Source organism: Microcaecilia unicolor, chromosome 7, assembly GCF_901765095.1.
Source record: "Microcaecilia unicolor chromosome 7, aMicUni1.1, whole genome shotgun sequence".
NCBI classification, from domain to species: Eukaryota; Metazoa; Chordata; class Amphibia; order Gymnophiona; family Siphonopidae; genus Microcaecilia; species Microcaecilia unicolor.
Window position 1 is genome coordinate 16,311,596 of NC_044037.1, and position 26,061 is coordinate 16,337,656.

At 44.4% G+C, this 26,061-nt stretch overlaps 1 protein-coding gene across 1 annotated transcript in view; it reads left to right on the plus strand.

Moving 5' to 3' along the window:
- LOC115474083 (phosphoglycerate kinase) overlaps positions 1–24,949 on the plus strand; it is a 57,905-nt gene extending 32,956 nt beyond the window's left edge. Inside the window, exons 8-11 of the mRNA XM_030209402.1 lie at positions 12,327–12,506; positions 13,313–13,490; positions 14,861–14,959; positions 24,481–24,949. Of these exons, the coding sequence (XP_030065262.1) occupies positions 12,327–12,506; positions 13,313–13,490; positions 14,861–14,959; positions 24,481–24,521 (498 nt within the window). The 3' untranslated portion in view covers positions 24,522–24,949. The remainder of the gene's footprint in view (positions 1–12,326; positions 12,507–13,312; positions 13,491–14,860; positions 14,960–24,480) is intronic.
- The last annotated feature ends 1,112 nt before the right edge of the window (positions 24,950–26,061 follow it).

Consider the following 26,061-nt stretch of genomic DNA (forward strand, 5'->3'; position numbering starts at 1 on the left):
TTGGTCCGTCTTACGTTGCCTAGTGTTGCCTGGGAACGGTGTTGTGATGGTCCTTTGCGTTTCTGAATGTTGAGGGTGTTTTTTCTGATTGGTCCGTCATGCGAGGGCGGGGCAGAGAGACATGGTTAGTGTTGTGGCTTCACCACCATGAATCCATGAACCCTTCAGTGAGTGACTGAGTGACTTCAGAACGTTGTCTTCAGAACGTTGAGGGTGAGTTTTATTATAGTAGATAATAGGGAAAACTTCATAACACTAAGAGAGGTCGAAACAGGGGCATAGCCAGACAGCCAATTTTGGGTGGGCCTGAGCCCAAAATGGATGGGCATGGAATTCAGCCCCTCCTGGTCCCCCTCAACTCTGCTCTTTCCCTACCCTCAAACACAAAATATTAAATACCTGAGCTGGTGGGGGATCCCGAAACTGCACCAGCTGAAGAGTTCCTCCTCCTCGGGCAGCCAGTGCTCTTCCAAACAGCAGGTGGTAGCACTTGACTTGAGCTTGATGGGGAGAAATGAAAAAATAGACTTTTACTTCAGCAGATTTAGCCCATACGCAGCAGAGCTTTAGAAGTGTTAACTCCCATTGTTTGTTTGTTTGTTTTTCTCTCTCTCTCTCTCTCACACAGACTCTTGAATAAAAGATTCAATTACTCTCTCTTCTTTAACTTCCAAACAAAGATGATGTTTACTTACAGTTTCTTCAGATAACTATTTACATCATACTTGCAGTAGACATGGTAAAACTACTGAATACAAAAATTCTGTCAGTTGGTTATCATACAGCTTGAAGAGAGATTGCTAACACCATCTTATGCTGACACAGACTGACTCACTCTCGGAGCAACTAGAGTGAGTCGGACACACCCACAAGACATTACACTATATCCAATGACATCATAGCTCATAGAATTGTTGACAGTTAATGCATGCAGCACTTGTCTTTCACATATTCCTACATACCCCTTCACATGCATTATTGTCCAACAATTCAATTCTTATATATTTATTTATATACATACAGTCCTAGCTTTTCTCGTAGATTTTCAAAATTTCTTACAGCTAGCGGTTTCGTCAAGATATCAGCAATCATTTGGTCAGTTTGTTTATATTGCAAACTTATTACTCCTTGCCTTGACAATTCTCTGACATTATGGAATTTTGTTGCAATATGTTTTGTTCTAGACTGTACCCTGTCATTTATTGACAACCTTATACAGCTTTGATTGTCTTCAAAAATCTGTATCGGTCTCTGCTGTTCTATACCAAAATCTGTACACAGTTTTTCTATCCACATTAGTTCATGACATGCTTCAGACACAGCAACATATTCTGCTTCTGTGGATGATAAACTTACAATGGTTTGTTTATGACTTGCCCATGAAATAGATGTTTTTCCATACATAAACACATACCCACTTGTGGATTTGTAATCTGAATGATCTCCAGCCCAATCAGAATCACAGTAACAAATCAATTTCTGATTACTATTTACCGGAATCACCAATTTACAGTCAATTGTACCTTTCAAATATCTTACCACTCTTTTTACAGCAGTCCAGTCAGTCTTAGTAGGCTTGTTCACTCTTCTACTTAAAATTCCTACAGCATTCGCTATATCAACTCTGTAAGTGGTAGTTAGATACAAAAGTTTTCCTATTGCAGATCTGTATAGAATGTTATCTGGTAATGGTTCCCTTTCAGTTTCATCCCTCTGAAAATCTGTGGTCATAGGTGAACCTACTGAGTGTGCTTCCTGCATACCCATACTTTCAATAAGATCATTAATCTTTTGTTTCTGACTTATTAAATAAGAACCATCTTTCTGTTTTTCAATATTCATACCTAAATAGTATGACACATTTCCAAGTTCAGTTATTTCAACATTCTGATTTAAACACTTTACAATGTCTTTATACTCTTTTTCACTTTCACTTGCTATAAGCAAATCATCTACAAATGCTAAAATGTACCCACAATGACCTTCCTTTTGTCTAGTATACAAGCATTTATCTGCTTCTCCTTGCTTAAAATCTAAATCAGTTAACATTTCATGCATTTTCTCATTCCAGCATTTTGCACTTTGCTTTAAACCATATAAACCTTTGTTCAGTTTACACACTAAATGACTGTTATTTGTATCTATGAAACCTTCTGGTTGTTTCATATACAAGTCTTCAGATATATCTCCATGAAGAAATGCTGTTTTAACATCTATGTGTTTCACTTGCATTTTCTTTGATGCAGCTATGCTTAGGAGAGTTCTGATTGTTATGTGTTTCACTACTGGTGCAAATACTTCATCATAATCTTCACCATATTTTTGAAGATAACCTTTTGCTACCAGTCTGGCTTTATATCTTTCTACTTGTCCTTGTGCATTTCTTTTCAACTTAAATCAGTGCTTTTTTTGTAGAAAAAAAGGTGCCGGTACTCATTATGGGCGGGGTCACCACATATGGCTCCACCCCTATGATAGCCACACCCACATTAACCACACCCCCTACACCAGCCATGGCGCATATAAACAGACATCATTGAAAATATTACAGTACTATAGGAGAAAAAAAATATCGTGATTTTTTTCATTATAAATAATCAATGTAAGCTCTTACAGCTCCAGTATACCCAGTGCAAAATAAGACAGCCAATGTAAATTCTCAAATTGGACATATTACAAACACTAAAATGAAAATAAAATGATTTTTTTTCTACCTTTGTTGTCTGGTGACTGTTTTTCTTTCCATATTGGTCCCAGTCTGTGATTCTGCTTTCCTTTGTTTTCGCTTAACTCTTCTGTGCCATTTGTCATTTTTGTCTCCTTTTTCTTTGCTTTCTTCAATATTTTTCAGGCTCTCTCTGTCCAGATTTAATTCATTCTTACTATCCATTCTTTAATTTCCTTCATCTACCTGTGGCTTTTCATCTTTTCCTCACCCTTGTTCTCCCCATGCCCTTCCTCTTATTCTCCAGTCTTTCTCTATTCCCCTTTTCCATCCAGCAGCTCTGCTTTCTCTCCCCTATTTCTTTCTGCATTCTTCCATCCAGCGTCTTCCCTCTTTCTCTCCCCATCTTTCCGTTTTCCCTCTCTCTCCCCATCCTTCCATCTGTTTTTCCCCCTCTCTCCCCATCCTTCCATCTGTTTTCCCCCTCTCTTTCCCCATCCTTCCATCTGTTTTCCCTCTCTCTTTCCCCATCCTTCCATCTGTTTTTCCCTCTCTCCCCAATCCTTCCATCTGTGTTTTTCCCTCTCTCCCCATCCTTCCATCTGTTTTTCCCTCTCTCCCCAATCCTTCCATCTGTTTTTCCCCTCTCTCCCCAATCCTTCCATCTGTTTTCCCTCTCTCTCCCCATCCTTCCATCTGTTTTCCCCTCTCTCTCCCCAATCCTCCCTCTCTCTTTCCCCAATCCTTCCATCTGTTTTTCCCCTCTCTCCCCAATCCTTCCATCTGTTTTCCCTCTCTCTCCCCATCCTTCCATCTGTTTTCCCCTCTCTCTCCCCAATCCTCCCTCTCTCTTTCCCCATCCTTCCATCTGTTTTCCCTCTCTCCCCAATCCTTCCATCTGTGTTTTTCCCTCTCTCTCCCCATCCTTCCATCTGTTTTCCCCTCTCTCCCCAATCCTTCCATCTGTTTTCCCCTCTCTCCCCAATCCTTCCATCTGTTTTCCCTCTCTCTCCCCATCCTTCCATCTGTTTTTCCCTCTCTCTCCCCAATCCTTCCATCTGTTTTCCCTCTCTCTCCCCATCCTTCCATCTGTTTTCCCCTCTCTCTCCCCAATCCTTCCCTCTGTTGTTTTCCCTCTCTCTCTCCCCCCAATCCTTCCCTCTGTTGTTTTCCCTCTTTCTCTCTCTCCCCAATCCTTCCCTCTGTTGTTGTCCCTCTTTTTCTCTCTCCCCAATCCTTCCCTCTGTTGTTTTCCCTCTTTCTCTCTCTCCCCAATCCTTCCCTCTGTTGTTTTCCCTCTTTCTCTATCTCCCCAATCCTTCCCTCTTTCTCTCTCTCCCCAATCCTTCCCTCTGTTGGTTTCCCTCTTTCTCTATCTCCCCAATCCTTCCCTCTTTCTCTCTCTCCCCAATCCTTCCCTCTGTTGGTTTCCCTCTTTCTCTCTCTCCACAATCCTTCCCTCTGTTGGTTTCCCTCTTTCTCCCCAATCCTTCCCTCTGTTGGTTTCCCTCTTTCTCTCTCTCCCCAATCCTTCCCTCTGTTGGATTCCCTCTTTTTCTCTCTCCCCAATCCTTCCCTCTGTTGGTTTCCCTCTCCCTGCCAAGTTTCCCGCGAACGGCGCGAAGTCGCGACGCATGCGGCACCAGCCCCTATTTCCGGTCGCTGCTGCTTCTCCTGTTGAGCAGCAGCGGCCGCTACACAAAGAAAAAGTTTTAAAAAAAATTGAAACCTGGCTGAAACGCGGCACCCCGGCACTGCAGACAGCCATTAGGCATTGCCTGTTGCCCCACAGCCGCTCCTCCTCTTGCCTCTACGTCACTGCCCCTGGAGGAAGACCCCGGAGGAGCGCAGTGACGTAGAGGCAAGAGGAGGAGCGGCTGCGGGGCAACAGCCAATGCCTAATGGCTGTCTACAATGCCGGGGTGCCGCGTTTCAGCCAGGTTTGAAGGTTTTTTTTAAATCTTTTTCTTTGTGTAGCGGCCGCTGCTGCTCAACAGGAGAAGCAGCAGCGGCCGGAAATGGGGGCTGGCACTGCGTCCGTCACGGGGTGGGGGGAGCAAAAAAAAGGTGCCGGTACGCCGTACCGTTGCGTACCGGCACAAAAAAAGCACTGACTTAAATACCCACTTGCATCCTATGGCTTTTTTGCCATGGGGTAATTCAGTTAAGTTCCATGTTTTGTTTTTATGCAACGCGTCGATTTCATCTTGTGCAGCTTTTTTCCATTCTTCTGCTTCTTTTTCAGACATTTGATCAATTTCATCCCAAGTTAAAGGTTCTTGTGCATCATCAGAAGTTGTTAAATAAGATAGTCTTTGGGGTGGATTACCTCGATTTTCTCTGGATGAGCGTCTGACATTTTGTTGATCTGACCTCTCCATGTCATCTGAGATCGAGATTCTATCTCCAATCATTTCCCCTTCATCAGTGGTACTGTCTTCAGTATAAACACTTTCTGTATCTATTTCATTTTCCTGTTCCTCATTAGAATCAGAAAAATTATTATCAGACAATTCTGGTATGTTAGTGTTTATAATCACCGGGATATTGATTATTGGTTTCTTTTCATATTCTGGATGATAAGGTTCATTTGGAATTTTCCAGTCTTTATCAATTTTTTTATTTTTATCAAAATATGTGATGTGTTTTACACCAACAAATCCAGTGTTTAGATTCAGAATTCTATAACCTTTGTGACCTGAATCATAGCCCACTAGAATTCCTTTTTCTGTTGTGGAATCCAGCTTATATCTCTTCTGTTTCGGCACATGAGCATATGCTGTACTTCCAAATATTCTTATATGTGACAGATTTGGTTTTTTACTATGCCACATTTCATGTGGGGTGCGATCAGTCCCTTTTGTAGGTAGTCTGTTCTGTAGGTATACTGCTGTGAGAATTGCTTCTCCCCATAATCTCTTTGGAAGATTACTATCAGATAGCATACATCTTGTCATTTCTACAAGCGATCTGAACTTTCTTTCAGCTACAGAATTTTGTTCTGGTGTATATGCAACTGTCTTTATGTGCTGAATACCTTCTTGTTCTAGAAATGTTTGTATGGTATGTGAAGTAAACTCACCACCGTTGTCAGTCTGTAGAATCTTTGGTTTTTTATCAAATTTATTGCTTACCAAGGCTACAAACTTCTTTAACATATCAGCAACTTGATTCTTTTCTTTTAATAGATAGGCCATACAGTATCTAGAGAAATCATCCACAAATATTAATGCATATTTGTTATTCCCTAGTGATGGAATATTAAATGGTCCACATAAGTCACTATGTATCAAGTCCAGTATTTTACTACTTCTTTTTCCTTTATATGATGGAAATGAGGGTCTTACCCCCTTTTGAGTAATACAATCTATGCATTTTCCATCTTACCATTACTGGCACTTATTTTTATGCCTGTTGCAAGTTGCTTACTTTGCAGCTCCAAGATCACCTTTGGATCTCTGTGTCCCATTCGACGATGCCAGGTCTCAAGATTACATTCTGTATTCTTCTTTGTTTTCATAAGATGTGATGATTCACCTGTAATGTTTAACTTATAGACATTGTTACTCATATAACCTTCAGCATAAATTTCATTACCATCAGAAATTGTACATTTACTATTTTCAAAATGAATTGAAAAACCTTTCTTGTCTAATGCTGATACACTGAGCATATTACAAACTGCTCGTGGAACATATAAGACATCTTTTACAAGAGTTTTTTTTACTCCATCTGATACTATACATTTTAAATGTCCATTTCCTTTTGCTTTGATCATTGTTGAGCCAGCATTTGCTGTGTGAAGACTACCATCTTCTGGTCTCATATCTGTGAAAAATTCTTTATTATTGGTTATATGTTTTGTGCTGCCAGAATCTAATATCCAACTATTTTTATCTGAAGTGTTCTTCATTATATTAAAAGATTTTTCTGTCATTATACAGCTCTTATTCTTACTGTTGTCATGGTCATAATTTCTTCTTTGACCATGCTTATTCTCCACTGGCTTAAATGAGCTAGAAGGGGTGTGGTTTTTCTTGTTACAGTATTTTGATACATGTCCCTCTTTACCACATGAATAGCAAATCAGCTTGTTTCTGGGCAGGCTTTTTTCATTATAGCTCCGCCTCCTACTATGCATCGCTGAGAAAAATGTTTCATTCTGGTTAATCTCTCTTGGTGAACAGATCTCCTCTGTTATAATACATTCTTGTCTAAGCTTAGAGACAGCCTGTTCAAAAGATTGTCCTTCAATTGCTTCATTCACTGTCCTGAATACTTCAAAACTTTTAGACAGAGATGTAAACATAAAAGCTCTCTTTAAAGCATCGCAGATAGGTATACCCGATAATTCTAGCTTCTTAAATAATGACATTAAATGTGTTATATGATCATTACATTTTTTCTTGTCATTCAACTTCAATTGAATTATTTCTGATAACCATATAGGCTGTTGTTTTGTATATGAAGTACCATAGATGGTTTTCAATTTTTGCAATATTTCTTTTGAGGTGTCTGTTCCATCAATCAATATTGCCTGTTTCTCTGTCAGAGCTTCATATAGCATACTTCTGACATAACAGTCTGCAGTATTCCATTCTTCAAAATTGTCAGCATTTCTTACTTGATCCAAACATATATTTAGCTTCTTTGCTTCAATAATACATTTAAATCTCATCTCCCACTGAATATAGTTATATTCATTCAGTTGGGGCACTTTGAGAGAACATAGTAATGGTGCAGCTGCCATCTTGTTTTTTTTTTTTTGTGTGTGGAGAGATAAAAAAAAATTTCTTAATGTTTTCTTTTTTTTATTTTAGTGGTCTGGGCCCATAACCCAATATGATGGGGAGAAATGAAAAAATAGACTTTTACTTCAGCAGATTTAGCCCATACGCAGCAGAGCTTTAGAAGTGTTAACTCCCATTGTTTTTTTTTTTTTGTTTTTTTCTCTCTCTCTCTCTCTCTCTCTCACACAGACTCTTGAATAAAAGATTCAATTACTCTCTCTTCTTTAACTTCCAAACAAAGATGATGTTTACTTACAGTTTCTTCAGATAACTATTTACATCATACTTGCAGTAGACATGGTAAAACTACTGAATACAAAAATTCTGTCAGTTGGTTATCATACAGCTTGAAGAGAGATTGCTAACACCATCTTATGCTGACACAGACAGACTCACTCTCAGAGCAACAGGGTTGCCAGGTGGAAAATATTTTTCCAGCCTAAAGGAGCCCAAAATCCAGCCCAAAACCCGCCCAAACTCAAACCCCGCCCCTGACACCCCCGCCCCCGCCGTCATCAACCCCGCCCCCGCCATCAGCCCCGCCTTCCCCGTCACTAACCCCGCCTCCCACGTCTCTAACCCCGCCTCTCACGTCACTAACCCCGCCTCCCACGTCACTAACCCCGCCTCCCACGTCACTAACCCCGCCCAAAAACGTCACTAACCCCGCCCACCGCGGCCGAAAAAGCCACCTAAAAAAACCGCCCGAAGCACAAAAACCAGCCCAAAAAACCGCAACCCGCCGCGGGCAAAAATTTCCTGCGGCGGGTCGCGGAAAACCGCCCAATTGGGCGGTAAAACCGCCCACCTGGCAACACTGCAGAGCAACTAGAGTGACTCAGACACACCCACAAGACATTACACTATATCCAATGACATCATAGCTCATAGAATTGTTGACAGTTAATGCATGCAGCACTTGTCTTTCACATATTCCTACAGAGCTGACGCCGCTGATGGTCCGTACATGCTCAGTGCTTCCGCCTGGTGAAAACTTGAGCATGTGCAGAGGGGCCGGTGTGTGGTGCCAGCTGCCATTTGGAAGAGCATTGGCTGCCTGACAAGGAGGAAATCTTTAGCTGGTGGGGTTTGAGGATTCCCACCAGCCAAACAAAAAGAGAGCCACAATTTTGGGTGGGCATGAGTACAGATAGGCCCACCTGTAGCTACACCACTGGGTCAAAATCCATGGCTGCTAGTTATTGGTGTCTGAATCCAGTGTTGGTTTTGATTGAACTGAAAGTCCAGAGGAGCAGGGGGAAGCTGCTGAATCTCACGTGTCCTTTGTCACAACTATAGAAAGGTCCAACCTAAGCCCTGCTGTCTGGCAATGACTTGTGACTTTATGGTTTCAGAAAGGTCAGTAAGAGACCTCTAGGACAATACAGGCATGAATTCAGCTCCTAACTAGTTGGTATCCTTACAGCTGTCCTGTACTCCCCACCATCAACCCCCCCCCCCATCCTGCTACCCACGCAACTATGCATCCATCCCCAACCACCCCCATTAAATCTGCCCTCTTTTCTCTAAGTCAAAGGCACGCAGTTATAAATATGCACATGGAGGGGTGGGAAAGTATTCCAGGAGCCATGCTGTGCATGCTTTCCCCACTTGTAAAGCTGAAAGTGTTTTTCTTGAAGTGTTGCTTTCTTTTTTTCCTTTCCCCTTTTGGGTTCTTGTTTCAGGTAAGATGTATATTTGTAATGTACCTGACCTCTGAAGCTGGGCCGAGAGTATCACCTTCAGTGGCGTAGCCACAGGTGGGCCTGGGTGGGGTGGTGGTTGGGGGGGGGAACAATTGGTGCCCACCCACTTCTTCCTTAGGTTCACCCAAAATCTGTTGTCTGGCTACGCCCCTGATCCCCTTCCCCTTGTATTATATATGTGTTACATACTTTTTGCTTGTCAGTGTGCTAATAAGGAATTTAAAGAGTGCAAACAAGTAAACGGGGCTTCTATTGTAATTATAAGTGGACTTTCTTGTTTTATTTAGCGGAGTCTGGTTGCAAATTAAGGAAGGTTTGCTCTTTTTTGGGGAGCATGCAGGAGGTGTCTAGGGAGAAGCAAACCTGCCTCTCTAGGTTCATCAGCCAATCTGATTTTCTTCAAACAATATTCACGAGCACATGGATTAGCTTTTAGTAATTAGCACACAAATCATAACTGTTGAAATAAATAAATGGTTTTTACCCCTTTTAGCGTTGATATGTGTCTTGTATCCACCTATCTTGGACACGCGCAACCTTTGTTCATCGTTGGTTAAGTCACACGGAGAGTTTGTCTCAGTAAGTTTACCATATGCTGTGCTCTGTCACTTTTAGTTATGTATTATTTAAACCCATGCCGTAAACAAATTTCCAAATATATTACATTTTATAATTAATTTAAATTAATTATTTTTTTGGTGCTCGGTATTTAAGTGACGCTGTGCCTTTTCCTGGAGGTACAAAACCTTCAGCAACAGACTAGACACTCGTCAATTCCACATCACATCACCCATCCTCCCTGCCTGCCATGTGTTAAAACATTTCTCAAGCACTGAATATGTCATAACAGTTCAATTTGCAATGCACTTAACTTGAATGAAGTAGCAGGTGAGGCAGATGTCAGTCTAGGTGAATGAAGTAACAGTAAGACCAGTGCCAATGTACATTACCACTTCATTCATTCATTTATTTATTTACTAGCCATTAAGCCCATTAAAATGGGCGAGTATTGGTATGTTTTATTTTGATGTGTGCCCCCCGCCCTCCCTCCACTCCCAGCTCCAAGGCCCCCCTCCGTCCCTCCCTCCCAGCCAGCTCGAAGGCCCCCCCTCCTTCTGACCTCTCATGTGCAGCATCCTCCATGCTTCCCTCCCAGCTCCAAGACCCACCCTCCTCCCAGCCAACTCCAAGGCTCCCCTCTGTCCATCCCTCCCAGCTCCAAGGCCCCCCTCCTTCTGAGACCTCCCATGTCCAGCATCCTCCCAGCTCCAAGGCCCACCCTCCTCCCAGCCAGCTCCAAGGATCCCCTCCGTCCATCCCTCCCAGCTCCAAGGCCCCCCTCCTTCTGAGACCTCCCATGTCCAGCATCCTCCCAGCTCCAAGGCCCACCCTCCTCCCAGCCAGCTCCAAGGATCCCCTCCGTCCATCCCTCCCAGCTCCAAGGCCCCCCTCCTTCTGAGACCTCCCATGTCCAGCATTTCTCCTGCCCTCCACCCTGGCCGGGCCCTCTCTTCTCCATTGAACTTACAGCGCCGAAACCGAAGCAGGCAGATCAGCTCCCGTCGGCCTTCCTTCCCTGCCTGTGTCCCGCCCTCGCCGAGGTTACGTCACACGAGGGCGGGACACAGGCAGGGAAGGAAGGCCGACGGGAGCTGATCTGCCTGCTTCGGTTTCGGCGCTGTAAGTTCAATGGAGAAGAGAGGGCCCGGGTGGAGGGGGTCTGGCGGTGACCCCGGGGGGGGGGGGGCGGTAGTGACCTCGGCGGTTCCCTCCTCAGCGCAGTTTCCCCCTCTGTTCCGTCATCATGTCTTGACGCGAGGGCGGGACAGAGAGGGAAGTCTCTACTGCGCATTTGCAAGTGAGTCGGTCACTTGCCATTTATATGTTTGATTATTACATTTGTACCCCGCGCTTTCCCACTCAAAGCAGGTTCAATGCGGCTTACATAGTAATAGGGATCACAGATTATTGATAGTGAAACTTGATAGGGAAAATATAAATTAAGTAAAGCAGAATAATAGAAGATATAGGTGGGTAGAGATGTGTAAGTGTTGGGTAAATGGTTTCACAGGATTAGTTTGGGTTCATTTGGGTAGGCTTGCTTGAACAGATAGGTTTTTAGTGATTTCCACAAGGGTAGATAGTCGCTAATTGATCGGATGGGTCTGGGGAGGGCATTCCAGAGTTGGCTGCCTAAGAAGGAGAAGTTGGATCCATAATAGGTTTTGTACTTGAGTCCTTTGCAATTGGGGTAATGTAGGTTGAGGTAAGTTCGTGAAGTTTCAGACATGTTTCTGGTGGGAAGGTCAATCAGATTGAGCATATAGTCCGGAGATTCACCGTGGATAATCTTGTAGATTAATCAACCTTGAAGTTGATTCGTTCTCGGATAGGGAGCCAGTGAAGTTTTTGTCGACTTTTTTTTTTTTTTTTTTTTTTTGGTCGGATGTTTACACTGACCTCCGCCTCGCCTGCTACTTCATTCAAGTTAAGTGCATTGGAAATTGAACTGTTATAACATATTCAATGCTTGAGAAAAGCTTTAACACATGATAGGTAGGGAGGGTGGTGCCGTGATATGGAATTGAGGAGTGTATAGTCCAGTTGCTCCCAAACCTGGTCCTGGAGGTATTCAGGATATCCACAATGAATATTCACGAGACATGCAAATCTTTCTCATGAATATGCATTGTGGATATCCTGAAAACCTGACTGGCTGGGGTGCCTCCAGGACCAGGTTTGGGAACCACTGGTCTAGTCTGTTGCTGAAGGTTTTCCTGTACCTCCAGGAAAAGGCACAGTGTCACTGAAATACTGAGCACCAAAAAAATATTAATTTAAATTATATAAAATTTAATATATTTGGATATTTGACCTGGGTTTAAATAATATATGAAAATATGTGTAGTTTTTTAAACCCAGAGTATGGTGACACCTCAACATTAATATTTAGTAATCACATTTACTTATGTGTCAGGCAGTACTGGAGTTGTCAGAGTTTTGCTGATCCAGGTCCAGGAGCTCTGAACTCGGAGGGCTGGACCCAGACAGCAACCTTTTCCCCCCTGCATGGTGCCTGGGGTTGAGGGGGGAGGGCAGGCGTAGTAGGTTCACTGCTCTTTTCCCATTCATAAATCACCTTCCCGTTGTTATCCTCTCTCACAGATTGGTTCATCCCTGTATGATGAGGAAGGGGCGAAGATTGTGAAGGATCTGATGGCCAAGGCAGAAAAGAACGGGGTGGTCATTACACTGCCGGTGGACTTCACCATTGCGGACAAATTCGATGAGAATGCTGCCACTAAAGAAGCAAGCGTGAAAAGTGGCATCCCTGCTGGCTGGCTGGTGAGGATCAGTAAAGCAAATGCTTAGATTCAGAGCCAGTCACGCAGTCACTATGGTTTAGTTAATTTGCTTATACTGCACATAACCGACGGATGGACCAAGGCGGTTTACAATTCAAAAATACAAATGAATAAAAGGAGAAAAGGAACTCCATTAATTCGACGGGATGAAGGAAAGTAGTCATTCAAGAGTAGCAGTCAGACAGTTCTTCAAAACAATGAGGAAGCCATGGGTACATACAAGAGTTATTTTTTTTTTAATCTTATTTTGGAGGTTATTTATCCACATACTCACTTTCTGGTCTCCCCCAAGACAAGCGTTTTCAGGCCCCTTTCTTTGCTGGTTAAAAGCTTGGAGAGCAGTCTGAGCTGAACTTTGCCTACAGGCATTTTCTTGCTTGCTGTCTTTGTCCCCTTACCATGACCCATGTGCATGACCTCACATCACACCAAGCAGGATACTGACCCCCAGTCATTCTGTACCAGCAGGTAATCTGTACCCCTCCCTCCACCTCTTTACTCAGCTTGCGCACACTGCCTCCAGGAAGCACACTTGTGCCTCATCAAGCAGGGCACTAAGACACTCCAGGTCCCACTTACGCCAAGCCTCGAGACTTGCTGCTGGGAAACATTCATGTTGCCATGTGCTCTTCTGCTTCAGGGGCAAGCCAGGAGATGAACTCACAATGATAAGTTAGAATAGATGGTACTAGATTTCAACAGATTCAATTCATCTGACTCTTCTCTCGAAGCTGGTTGTGAAATCTGGAAGTGTTTATGTTGTCATTTTTTTTGTTTTTAAATCAGGGCTTGGATTGTGGCCCAGAAAGCGTAAAGAAATTCGTGGAGGCCGTGGGCCGGGCCAAGCAGATTGTGTGGAATGGGCCAGTCGGTGTGTTTGAATGGGATAAATTCGCCAAAGGAACCAAAGCCGTTATGGACAAAGTGGTTGAAGTCACTGGCAAGGGATGTATCACTATTATAGGTGAGAAGTTTCTCTCTCTCTGCTGAGTTTCTGGTGTGTTATGCTCGGTGGTGAGTGGCTTAGCCTTGCAGTCTGCGGTCTGCTGTACTGCTTTAATGAAGAGTGAGGTTATGATTGTGGTGGCTGGACAACACAGACTTAAGATGAAATTTCTCTTACCTTTGAAATAATGGAAGAACACGTTCAGTACATCATAACTACTTTGCAGTGATTTTGCCGTTCATTGATGTAAAAGCTGTGTTTGTTGAGCAAGTATCTGCCGTCTAACCCCTCCCTGCGGGACACTGGCACTACCTGCCATCCAGCTGCTGAAACCTAATTCACATCTGGGAACACATGAAACCAGGGTTAGGGCTCAAAAATCAGAGCAAGCCAAATGGTACTAAATCTGCCCCCTCCCACCTCCACGTGCTGGGTGTTGCTTTCTGTGTTCTCTCTCCTGATTCCTGTAGTTGAGAGGTAGCAGACAGAGGCTGATCTTTTGGGATCCTTTATCCCAGGCCTGCCATATCTGGAGGAGAAGCTCCCTTCAGGGTGTGAGGGCGGGTGGTATTTGTTTGGAAAGGGAGCAGTAGTGGTATATAGACAGGCTCTGAATTTGGTTTGCCTGACTGGGAGAGAAGGTGGTAACAGCGGTTAGCGTATCTGGGTTTAAAAAAAGGTTTGAACAAATTCCTGGAGGAAAAGCCCATAGTCTGCTTTTGAGACACACATGGGAAGCAACTGCTTGCCCTGGGATTTGTAGTGTGGAGCGTTGCCACAATTTGGGTTTCTGCCAGGTACTTGTGACCCGGCTTGGCCACTGTTTGGAAAACAGGATACTGGGCTAGATGGACCACTGGTCTGACCCAGTATGGCTACTCTTATGTTCTTACAGAAAGGACCCTTTGTGGTGGCTGTAACTGGGGGAGTGGGGTGAGATGGGAGAGGTCATGAGTGCTGGGTTAGTCTGGTGGTTATAGTGACAGGATTAGAAGCTGGGAAGCCAGGATTCAAATTGAACTGATGCAAATCAACTGGCCATTGCCACAGGCACAAATGTTAGATTGTAAGCCCTCCAGGCGTAGGAAAACAGCACTGTACTTGAATGTAACTCACTTTGAGCTACTACTAAAAAGACAAAAGCTAAATAAGTAATCCAAATCTGTGGAGATCTTATGTGGGACTGATGCTTTTAAACAGCAGGTACAGTGTCTGCCCTGGAAAGCAGTGTCCCAGGACTGTGGGCAGCGCATCACCACTCCTCATTCTGCCAACTCCCCTTGGGCAGTTCAGTCTTTGAGGCCTTTGCTGTCGGCTAAAAGACAGACTTTTCCTGCCTGCGCTTCTCAAATATCATTCAGTCTTTTCTCCATTTTGCTCTCTTACAGGTGGTGGTGACACAGCTACCTGCTGCGCCAAGTGGGACACGGAGGACAAAGTCAGTCACGTGAGCACTGGTGGCGGGGCCAGCTTAGAGCTGCTTGAAGGTAACTTCTTCCTTTCCTAATAAAATCATCCAAAAATGGGGAGGCTCACCATTTCCGTACTGCACTTCATTCAAGAAATCCTAATCCCATGTTCTGGCCTCGTTGGGCCCATTTTCTCCAAGCAAGTTTACTGCCTGAGGAAGAGGCAGAGCAGAACCTCATATGCCCCCTAGTGATTTTACAGCTGCTGTGGAGCTGTGCATCGCATGGAGTGCTCATTAGAAAACTAGTGAGCTCATTGTAATATATTTGCATAAGGTTCTCTGTGGTTGCTAATGGCACAGGTTAGAGCCATGGAAAAAAACCCTTTGTGCATTACTGGGTAGATAACATTTGCTTTAGACTGGCTACAACCAGTCTAAAGCAAAACGTTGACAGCAAGGTAAGGTTTGTGCATCATGGTCTCAGAATCCACAGCCCAGGTCAGCATGACTCTGCTTTCCAGTGCAAAAAAAAAAAAAAAACAGCACCACGGGCCTTTAAAAATGGAACACAGTTCTTTAATGAATGAGCCTTGACAAAAAGACCCGACACGGGCCGTGTTTCGGTGACTAGCACCTGCGTCAGGGGTCACAGTGATGACGTGGAAAACTTGGGGAATAACTCGAATATATTCCTCTACAATATATTATTCCTTACCCCACGTCTCATATAGTAAAAGCTACAAAGCACCAAGGCACTTTCACTTTCTGTATCCAAACGGATATATTCGAGTTATTCCCCAAGTTTTCCACATCATCACTGTGACCCCTGACCAATGGCGTAGCCACAGGTGGGCCTGGGTGGGCCGGGGCCCACCCTTTTAGGGCTCAGGCCCACCCAACAGTAGCACACGTTTAGAGGTAGCTGGTGGGGATTCCAAGCTCAACCAGCTGAAACTTCCCCCTGATGGTAACGAAAACGCTACTCTCCACGATACTGGCACCTGCGCATGCTCTGTTTTCAGTACATGCCTGCTGCAGACTGCCAAGGTGAAAAAAACCATTTCCCCGACAGCTGAGGTATTTTTTTTGGTGGTGGTTGGGATGGGAGAGAACACTTGGTGCCCACCCACTTCTTGCCTAGGCCCACCCAAAATCTGTTGTCTGGCTACGCCCCTGCCCCTGACGCAGGTGCTAGTCACCGAAACACGGCCCGTGTCGGGTCTTTTTGTCAAGGCTTATTTATTAAAGAACTGTGTTCCATTTTTAAAGGCCCGTGGTGCTGTTTTTTTTGTTTGGACTTTAGTTTGTACTTCGTTCCCTCTCTTTTGTTACATCTGCTTTCCAGTGCCCCATGTCTGTGCAGTGATGCACCCTCTTGTGGCCATCAGTGAAACAGCATGGACCTTGACAAACAAACATACGTATTTGTTTAGTGGTACCTCTGTTTACCTAAACATGCACACACACCCAGATACATACGTGTGTGTGTATAGCATGGCACAGTATGTGTGTGTAATAACTAGAGAGAGAGAGAACATACCCTTGCATTGTTCACTTGGAACCTGTTATCATTCATAAACACAGAATTTATGACTCATTACAACTATGAATTCAGAGCTATGTCAGTGCAGGGACATAACTGGCTTCACATAGTGAAACTCGTCTTTCTTACCGACTGAGGCCATCTTGGTGCATCAGTGCAGGGAAAGAGCTGCTTCTTGTGGAAAAGGTTTATTTTTTTCTAGCCCTCTCTATTTCTTTGGGGCTGTTAAATTGTGGCACTGAGTTGCTGAGCCATTGGGAGATGCTGAGGTTTGCTGTACAATGGGGTTTTTTTTCTTCAGAAAACAGGCACTCTGTTTTTAAACTTTGCCCTTCTGTCTTTTGACTCTGGGCAAGTCACTTAACCCTCCATTGCCCTATTTAAGCCGCATTGAGCCTGCCATGAGTGGGAAAGCGCAGGGTACAAATGTAACAAAAATAAAATAGATACTATTGGAGATTCTACATGGAATGTTGCTACTATTGGAGATTCTATATGGAATGTTGCTATTCCACTAGCAACATTCCATGTAGAAGGCTGCGCAAGCTTCTGTTTCTGTGAGTCTGACGTCCTGCACGTATGTGCAGGACGTCAGACTCACAGAAGCAGAAGCCTGCGCGGCCACATTGGTGATCTGCAAGGGCCGACTTCTACATGGAATGTTGCTAGTGGAATCTCAAATAGTAGCAACAGTGGAGGAGTGGCCTAGTGGTTAGGGTGGTGGACTCTGGTCCTGGGGAACTGAGTTCGATTCCCACTTCAGGCACAGGCAGCTCCTTGTGACTCTGGGCAAGTCACTTAACCCTCCATTGCTCCATGTAAGCCGCATTGAGCCTGCCATGAGTGGGAAAGCGCAGGGTACAAATGTAACAAAAATAAAATAGATGGAATGTTGCTACTATTGGAGATTCTACATGGAATGTTGCTACTATTGGAGATTCTACATGGAATGTTGCTATTCCACTAGCAACATTCCATGTAGAAGGCTGCGCGGCCACATTGGTGATCTGCAAGGGCCGACTTCTACATGGAATGTTGCTAGTGGAATAGCAACATTCCATGTAGAATCTCAAATAGTAGCAACAGTGGAGGAGTGGCCTAGGGTGGTGGACTTTGGTCCTGGGGAACTGAGGAACTGAGTTTGATTCCCACTTCAGGCACAGGACCGTCAGACTCACAGAAGCAGAAGCCTGCGCGGCCACATTGGTGATCTGCAAGGGCCGACTTCTACATGGAATGTTGCTAGTGGAATAGCAACATTCCATGTAGAATCTCAAATAGTAGCAACAGTGGAGGAGTGGCCTAGTGGTTAGGGTGGTGGACTTTGGTCCTGAGGAACTGAGTTTGATTCCCCCTTCAGGCACAGGCAGCTCCTTGTGACTCTGGGCAAGTCACTTAACCCTCCATTGCCCAAGGTACAAATAAGTACCTGTATATAATATGTAAGCCGCATTGAACCTGCTATGAGTGGGGAAAGTGCGGGGTACAAATGTAAGAAAAAAAAATAATATTCAGTTTTAAATACATCTTTACACTCAATGTTTTTCATCGGTCTTACAAAACCCAGAATAAATATTTTCATATTAGGCCTAACAGAGCAGCTCTACAAAAGAATGCTTAAGAAATGAGTATAGCAGTTCTGTAGAAATGATAAGTAGTAGTAGCCTATTGACCTATAAGTGCATTCACTCTGCCGTTCCCCAGTACCTCTCCATTCTTGTCTCTCCCTACGCCCCCCCCCCCCCCCTCGGGTACTCCATTCTGTAGATAAATCTCTCTTATCTGTCCCCTTCTCCTCTACTGCTAATTCTGGACTCCGTTCCTTTTATCTCGCTGCACCTCACGCCTGGAATAGACTTCCCGAGCCTGTACATCTGACCCCGTCTTTGGCCGTTTGTGCAGGACGTCAGACTCACAGAAACAGAAGCCTGCGTGACTGCGTTGCTGATCTGCAAGGGCAGGCTTCTAGATGGAATGTTGCTAGTGGAGGAGTAGCCTAGTGGTTAGTGCAGTGGAACATGGGATGTTGTTACTATTTGAGATTCTGGAATGTTGCTATTACTTGAGATTCTACATGGAACGTTGCTACTATTGGAGATTCTGTTGCTACTATTTGAGGTTCTACATGGAATGTTGCTGTTCCACTAGCAACATTCCATTTTTAGATTGTGAGCTCTTTGAGCAGGGACTGTCTTTTCATGTATGGTGTACAGCGCAGCGTATGCCTTGTAGCGCTATAGAAGTGATAAGTAGTAGTAGTAGTAATGTAGAAGCCTGCCCTTGAAGATCAGCAACGCGGCCGCGCAGGCTTCTGTTTCTGTGAGTCTGACGTCCTGCACATACGTGCAGGACGTCAGACTCACAGAAACAGAAGCCTGCGCGGCTGCGTTGCTGATCTGCAAGGGCAGGCTTCTAGATGGAATGTTGCTAGTGGAGGAGTAGCCTAGTGGTTAGTGCAGTGGAACATGGGATGTTGTTACTATTTGAGATTCTGGAATGTTGCTATTACTTGAGATTCTACATGGAATGCTGCAACTATTGGAGATTCTGTTGCTACTATTTGAGATTCTACACAGAATGTTGCTATTCCACTAGCAACATTCCATATTTAGATTGTGAGCTCTTTGAGCAAGGACTGTCTTTTCATGTATGGTGTACAGCGCTGCGTATGTCTTGTAGCGCTATAGAAGTGATAAGTAGTAGTAGTAGTAGGCGATACTTATATTGAAGAAAGTCAAATACTCTGTAATCTCTTTAAAGCTGCAAGAACGGCATGTGTGTTTGTGGAGACCTGATTTCATCTCATACTTGCCAGAGCTGGGGCTGCTGTAGCTGTCGAATTTGAAACCCTTAGGGTGATAGTTCCAGCTGTTACAGTGGCGACACCTACTGGCTGGGTTAAGCATGTTATGCTGTAATTCTGTACTGCCAATAAGCCCAGGCCAAAGCACTTTTACACATATATTAAATGGAGGCTTCAGTTTTTACCGGTCAGTTGGGAGAAAGATCATGGTTTCTTAATCCAAATTGGGACAGGTTCTAGTTGACCTGAAAGCAGAAAAGGAGCATGAAAAAGCTGCTAGGCAGCCCTCATATCCACAGTTCCTCCTCTCTTCCGTGGCTGCTTATGGACATGCAGCAAAATTTTGTACATAAGGATTGATTCCATCAGGGCCGGTCCTAGGGTCTCTGGCGCCCCCCTGCAGATGATGAGTTGGTGCCCCGCCCGCGCGCCCCCCCAGCATCTCCTTTCTCTCTTCTCCCACCCTGCCCCTGTCCAGCGATTCTCCTTCGCCCCCATCCCTCACCGCCCTTGGTGCTTTAAATCTTTAATTTACCTCCGTTCCAGCAGCCGTGTCATTTGAAAGCCTTGCCCCATCTCTAGCCTTCCCTCCCTTCGTGAGTTCGTTCTGCAGTCCCACCCTCGAGGAAATGATGTCAGAAGGCGGGACTGCGGTACGAACTCACGAAGGGAGGGAAGGCTAGAGACGGGGCAGGGCTTTCAAATGATGCGGCTACAGGAACGGAGGTAAATTAAAAGATTTAAAGCACTAAGGGTGGCGCGGTATGGCGCCGCAGCGGCGCCCTTGAAGGCAGGCGTCCCCCTGCAGTGCTTACCCCGCTTACCGGGTTTGACCGGCCCTGGATTCCATGGATGTGGAACAATTTTTCATAAAGAACTTGTCGTCGTCCCCCCCCCCCCCCCCCGTAATGAACAGATTCTTTAAAATTCCCTGATCAGGTTGTGCCATCTGGTGGTCACCTGTGGTTCTGCATCAACAAGGAGTGAACTTGAAAAGCGTTGGGATGAGACATGGAATTCTTACTTCCTATAGAATTTCCTGGATGAGAAAAGGAACTGCTTCTCTATTGTAAAGGCCAGGCCATTTCCTGCCAGCTGGAAGTCAGATTGCTTATGTACTTGGAACCTTACTTGTGCATTTTTGTTACATCCTGCTGTGTTCCTAGCCGGCTGTGACTTCGTTTGCTCAGTCGTAAGCTTATGGCTTTTGTTTTGTGGGACATGATGGAGCAAAGGGGACATGCACATCTGTGAGATGAGAAATAAAGGACAGGAAGGTGAAATCTGCCTGTTCCCAAAATATTTACAGTTTCTTAAATAAAATGGGGTTAGGTGTCTGTCTTTGGAAGTTGGGAGCCTAAATTTGTCCCCTTTGAATTGGCTAGGGGTAAGCTGTGAAACTCAAGATCTTAAAAATGAAAGACGGGGGGGGGGGGGGGAGTTAGGACACGAAAAGTACTGATTTTCAATATTAGGCACATAATTTAGATGCTTTGGGGTTACATTTAAGTACCTGATTATAGAGTCTGAGCATTTTATTTTTTTTTAATGACACAGTTGTGTGCATATTCTCGAGGTATTCAAGAAAAATAGGCCTGTATAGAAATGAGGGGGGGGGGCATAGGAACACATTTGGGACACTTCCCCTGAACCCATTTCTGTATTAGCTGGATAAGCATAACAACTGCAGTATGTCATGCAAAAGTGTTTATTGTAGATCTAAAAAGATTCTCCTACATAGTCGCATTTCGGCCTCTGGCTGCATCAGGGGTACAGTGGAATTCAAAACAGGCAGAGGCTGAAACATATCTGCTCCAGTGTGTTTAGTTCCGTGCTAAACATTTTTGCATTCCAGACTGCATTGGACTGGTTGTACACATCCAGTTTTTATCTCATTTGAAGGGTGTGAGTACAAATAATCATATGCAGAGCCTGCAGTAGGATTTTCAAACTTATTGACCAATCATATAGCACACGTTTTATATATCTGCATAGTACATTTTGTATTTTTTTTTCATTACTTGATAAAAATGGGCTTTTATTGGGTATCCATTTCATATGGTGATGGGAAGGGAGGAGGGTGATAGTGAATAGGAGGATGGATCTTCGAGGAAGGAAATGGAGAAGGGATCTCTGGCAGGATGGCAGGGATAGTGAATGGAAGGAGGAGGTAAGGGTGCCAAGATCAGGGGAACAGAGGAGGGGGAGAGTAGAGATTGAGGAATGATACACCTACACCCACCTTCGATCACCTCTCTTCCAGATTCTCTCTGCCCTCAAATCCTGTCAATCTGCTGACACACTGCTTCACCTCATTATTTTTACCTCTTTTACAGTTTCTTGCCCCTCCCCCTCCGATACCCTTACTCATGATCCAGCTAGCTTATGAGGAGTACAGAAGCACTACGTTATCTCAGGCCACATCCTCCCTCGCTGCTTGTCCATGCCTGGTATCACGCAGTGGACTGTGCAGGATCTTATAGTGCTGGGATATTTCAGAGTGCAGGACACTGAGGCCAGTAACAGAGGACATCGTGACTTGAGGTTCTGCACTGCTGTTGTCTTCCTCACAACCGAGATTGGCATGGGACAGGAAGGAGGCAGAGAAGAGGTCCACTACAGCTGACAGGACCCCCGCCCACCCCCACCCCCCGTTCTCCCTAGGCAATTCCACAAGGACAGAATTTGCAGACCTTGCCCTTTGTCTAGGTAGTAAAATTCATGATCTAAACGCCCCGATGCTGGATCTAGGTATTGCTATCATGAAAACTTAACTCAGTGAGTTGACTGCTGGGATATGGCTATATGCGGGGAAAAATTTGCCAAAAGACGGAGAACTCGAGACACCCCACAGAAAACAACAATATAAAATAAAAGTGGCAGGATGACCAAGGATACCAAAGACTGGGCAGATGTATAATAATAGAGAAGTTTATTCAAGTATGTATTTAAATTTGATTATAGACTCCTGATGCAGGCCTAACGGCCGAAACACAACGTTGTCTCGAGTCTCCATACTTCTCTATTATTATACATCTGCCCAGTCTTTGGTATCCTTGGTCGTCCTCCCACTTTTATTTTATATTACTACTACGGGTTAAATTTCTTAATTATTGGTCAATCCAGTTACCTATCACTCTATTATGACCTAATCACCATTTATCAAAATTACTACTGAATATTATTACAAACAAATTACTTTATTCAAATCCAACATAGTCACTAATAAAAATTTTTTAAACAAACTAATAATACAAGGATTATGTTCTGTGTTAATACTTATGATACTCGATATAGTTCTTCAGATTTTCAAAATTATTAAAAGTCAGATGATTTATTTTCATTCCAAACGACGAAATGTCTGGTCTTCCATCTTTATAAATCACAGATGAGTATCAGTCACTTGTCCATCAATAAACAGAAACCAAAATCCAAAAAGGAAATTCACAATGTCCTCGGGGTGGGTCAATATCTTCTGAAACCAATGACTCCACTCGCACCGGATCCTTATATCAAAATTCCTTCATAACGATGTTAGTTCCGCATGCATACATATATATGTATATCCACAGATCTCAACACAGGCCGTGTTTCATTATAACTTCTTCAGGCGATCCAGCCACATTAGAACACTAGGTTCATAACAGGAAATCCCTTCTGATAGCATGTAACGTCATGATTAAATTGAAGAAGGGAGAAACTACTTTCAATTTAATCATGACGTTACATGCTATCAGAAGGGATTTCCTGTTATGAACCTAGTGTTCTAATGTGGCTGGATCGCCTGAAGAAGTTATAATGAAACACGGCCTGTGTTGAGATCTGTGGATATACATATATATGTATGCATGCGGAACTAACATCGTTATGAAGGAATTTTGATATAAGGATCCGGTGCGAGTGGAGTCATTGGTTTCAGAAGATATTGACCCACCCCGAGGACATTGTGAATTTCCTTTTGGATTTTGGTTTCTGTTTATTGATGGACAAGTGACTGATACTCATCTGTGATTTATAAAGATGGAAGACCAGACATTTCGTCGTTTGGAATGAAAATAAATCATCTGACTTTTAATAATTTTGAAAATCTGAAGAACTATATCGAGTATCATAAGTATTAACACAGAACATAATCCTTGTATTATTAGTTTGTTTAAAAATTTTTTATTAGTGACTATGTTGGATTTGAATAAAGTAATTTGTTTGTAATAATATTCAGTAGTAATTTTGATAAATGGTGATTAACTTTTATTTTATAGGGATATGGTTATAGGCAGAAAAGGAGATGAGAGTAGCACTTTTATGAAAAATGCTGTATTGAAACAACTAAAGTGTAGGATGTAGGGAAAGGAGGAGGTGCTGTAGGTCATTTGGGAAAAGAGAAGGTGGCACGTCCACTTCTTCTGTTCTTTCAGACTCTAGAGCAGGGATGTCCAACCTCAGCCCTTACTAGGTCGGGTTTTCAGGATTTCCCCAATGAATATGCATGAGATCTATGCAAATAGATCGCAGGCATATTCATCGGGCAAATCCTGAAAATCCAACTGGAATGTGGCTCTCAAGGACCGAGGTTGGACAACCCTGCTCTAGAGGTATTGAGCACCTTTCAGGATATGCCTTGTGTGAAACTTGTGCAGACTGAAGAACTAGTTTAGGACTTCCTAAAACAGTGAGTCCAATTTTCAGAATATCCGCAGTGAATATACTGGAGACAGAATCTGCACCGGAGACCAAGTATAAAAATGTTTTATCTCAGCCGTTATGTATTGTGGATATCCTGAAAACCTGACTGGCTGTGAGGTAACTAGGCAGGATTTGGGAAGCCCTGATCTAGTTACATATTTAAATGGAAGATGTGGCTGGTAGGAGATTTTAATCTGCCAGATGTGGATTGAGAGATTCCATCTGCATAATCAGAAGAAGGGAGAAACTACTTTCAGGGATGTTTCTCTGGCACATGGGTGAAACTGGATCTGGTGCTTACAAACGGAGACAGTAGGAGATGGAGGGCTGGGAATCGGGCACCATATGAGAAGGAGGAGGGTTCCTTATTTTCCTAGCCCACTAGCCCAGCGGTGGTGCTGATAGTTCATACCAGGACCCCTCTGAAACTCTGCAGTTATAACCAGGACTCCTCTGAAACTCTGCAGTTATATGTCCTGCATCTGACCACTAGGTGTCACTAGTGACTGGAATGTCTTAATCTGAAATGTAGCTGCACAACTGATTTTGCTTTTTCTTCTTTTAACAGGTAAAGTTCTTCCTGGGGTGGATGCTCTGAGCAGCATTTAACGGATAAGAGGGCCTCCTTCACCATCATCTGCGTATACAGCTGTCTGGTAACTGCAACGCTTCAATCCATCCATATGATCAGCGAGTTTTCCCTGTGTAAGCGGGGATGAGATGGTTACGGGATGGATTCGGTTCTGCATTTCACGGGGCATTTCCCGTCCTCACGCCATTTCACTTGACTACTGTATTGTATTAAATATCTTGTCATTTCAAAAGAGTATATATATTATATTTTAACCCCAGAGAGCTAAAATCTCTTCACTGTACCCCTGGTTCTTGTGGTAGATTGCTCCATCTGGCTTTTGGTCCTCCCCCCGCCCCCCCCCCCCCCTTCTCTGAACGGTTTACAGACAAAGATCATTCTCTATGCCAGTTGTGATTTACAGGTTGGCCACAGGAGCTGCAAAATAAAAGCAAATACAATTTAACAAATGGTGATAACTTTTATTTTGGTTTCCCTAGCTGGATGCATGGGTTTTGAATTGTGGTTTTATGAAATGAGTCAGGGAAGACTTAATGGAGGAAGGGTAGCTATGGTGGAGAGAGGTGTGCCAGTGGTGTGCTGGAGCCGGCTCGCACCGGCTTGCAAGAGCTGGAAGTTAAATTTATTGGCATCTTGCGAGCCGGTTGTTAGCCAGTGCTAGCCGGCTCGCCTCTGCTCCCCATCATCTCCGGTCTGCAGCTCCCATCCCCGATAGCCCTCGTTTCCTTCCTGCGCTGCCGCCCTGCCTTTAAAAATTTTATTTTCCCTCGAGGTGCGCCAGCGTTGAAGGCAGCAGGCTCGGCGAGCCTTCCCTTCCCGTTCCCTCGCATCATGGTTCCGCCCTCTTCTGACGTATTTCCTGTTTTCGTGAGGGCGGAGCCATGATGCGAGGGAAGGGAAGGCTCGAGCCTAGCTGAGCCTGCTGTCTTCAACGCTGGCGCGCCTCGAGGGAAAATAAAAATCTTAAAGGCAGGGCGGCGGCACAGGAAGGAAACAAGGGCTATCGGGGAGCAGAGGGCAGATGGATGATGGACGAGTGGGGGGGGGGGCTGGAAGAAGGCAGATGGAGGGGAGGGGAGGACAGTGGGGAGAGGAGGGTCACTGGACATGGGTGGATGGAGGGCAGGGGAGAGGAGGGTTGCTGCTGGACATGGGTGAATGGAGGGCAGGGGAGAGGAGGGTTGCTGGGCATGGGTGGATGGAGGGCAGGGCAGGGGGGAGAGGAGGATCGCTGGACATGGGTGCATGGAGTGGAGAGGAGGGTTGCTGCTGGACATGGGTGGATGGAGAGAAGGGGAGAGGAGGGTTGCTGCTGGACATGGATGGAGGAGAGGGAAGGGGGAGAGAAGAAATGCTGGACATGGATGGAGGGGAGGGAAGAGTGAGGAAGGAGATGAGAAGAGGGAAAAGGAAGAGAAGAGAATAACTGCACATGGATGGAGAAAACAGGCAGAAGCTGGATCCACTGGACAATCAAGTCTGCGGAGGACCCAGCTTTTACCTACAGATGTAGGGCAATAAATGAAGAAGAAAGGCGGAAAGTAAAGAAATAATTCC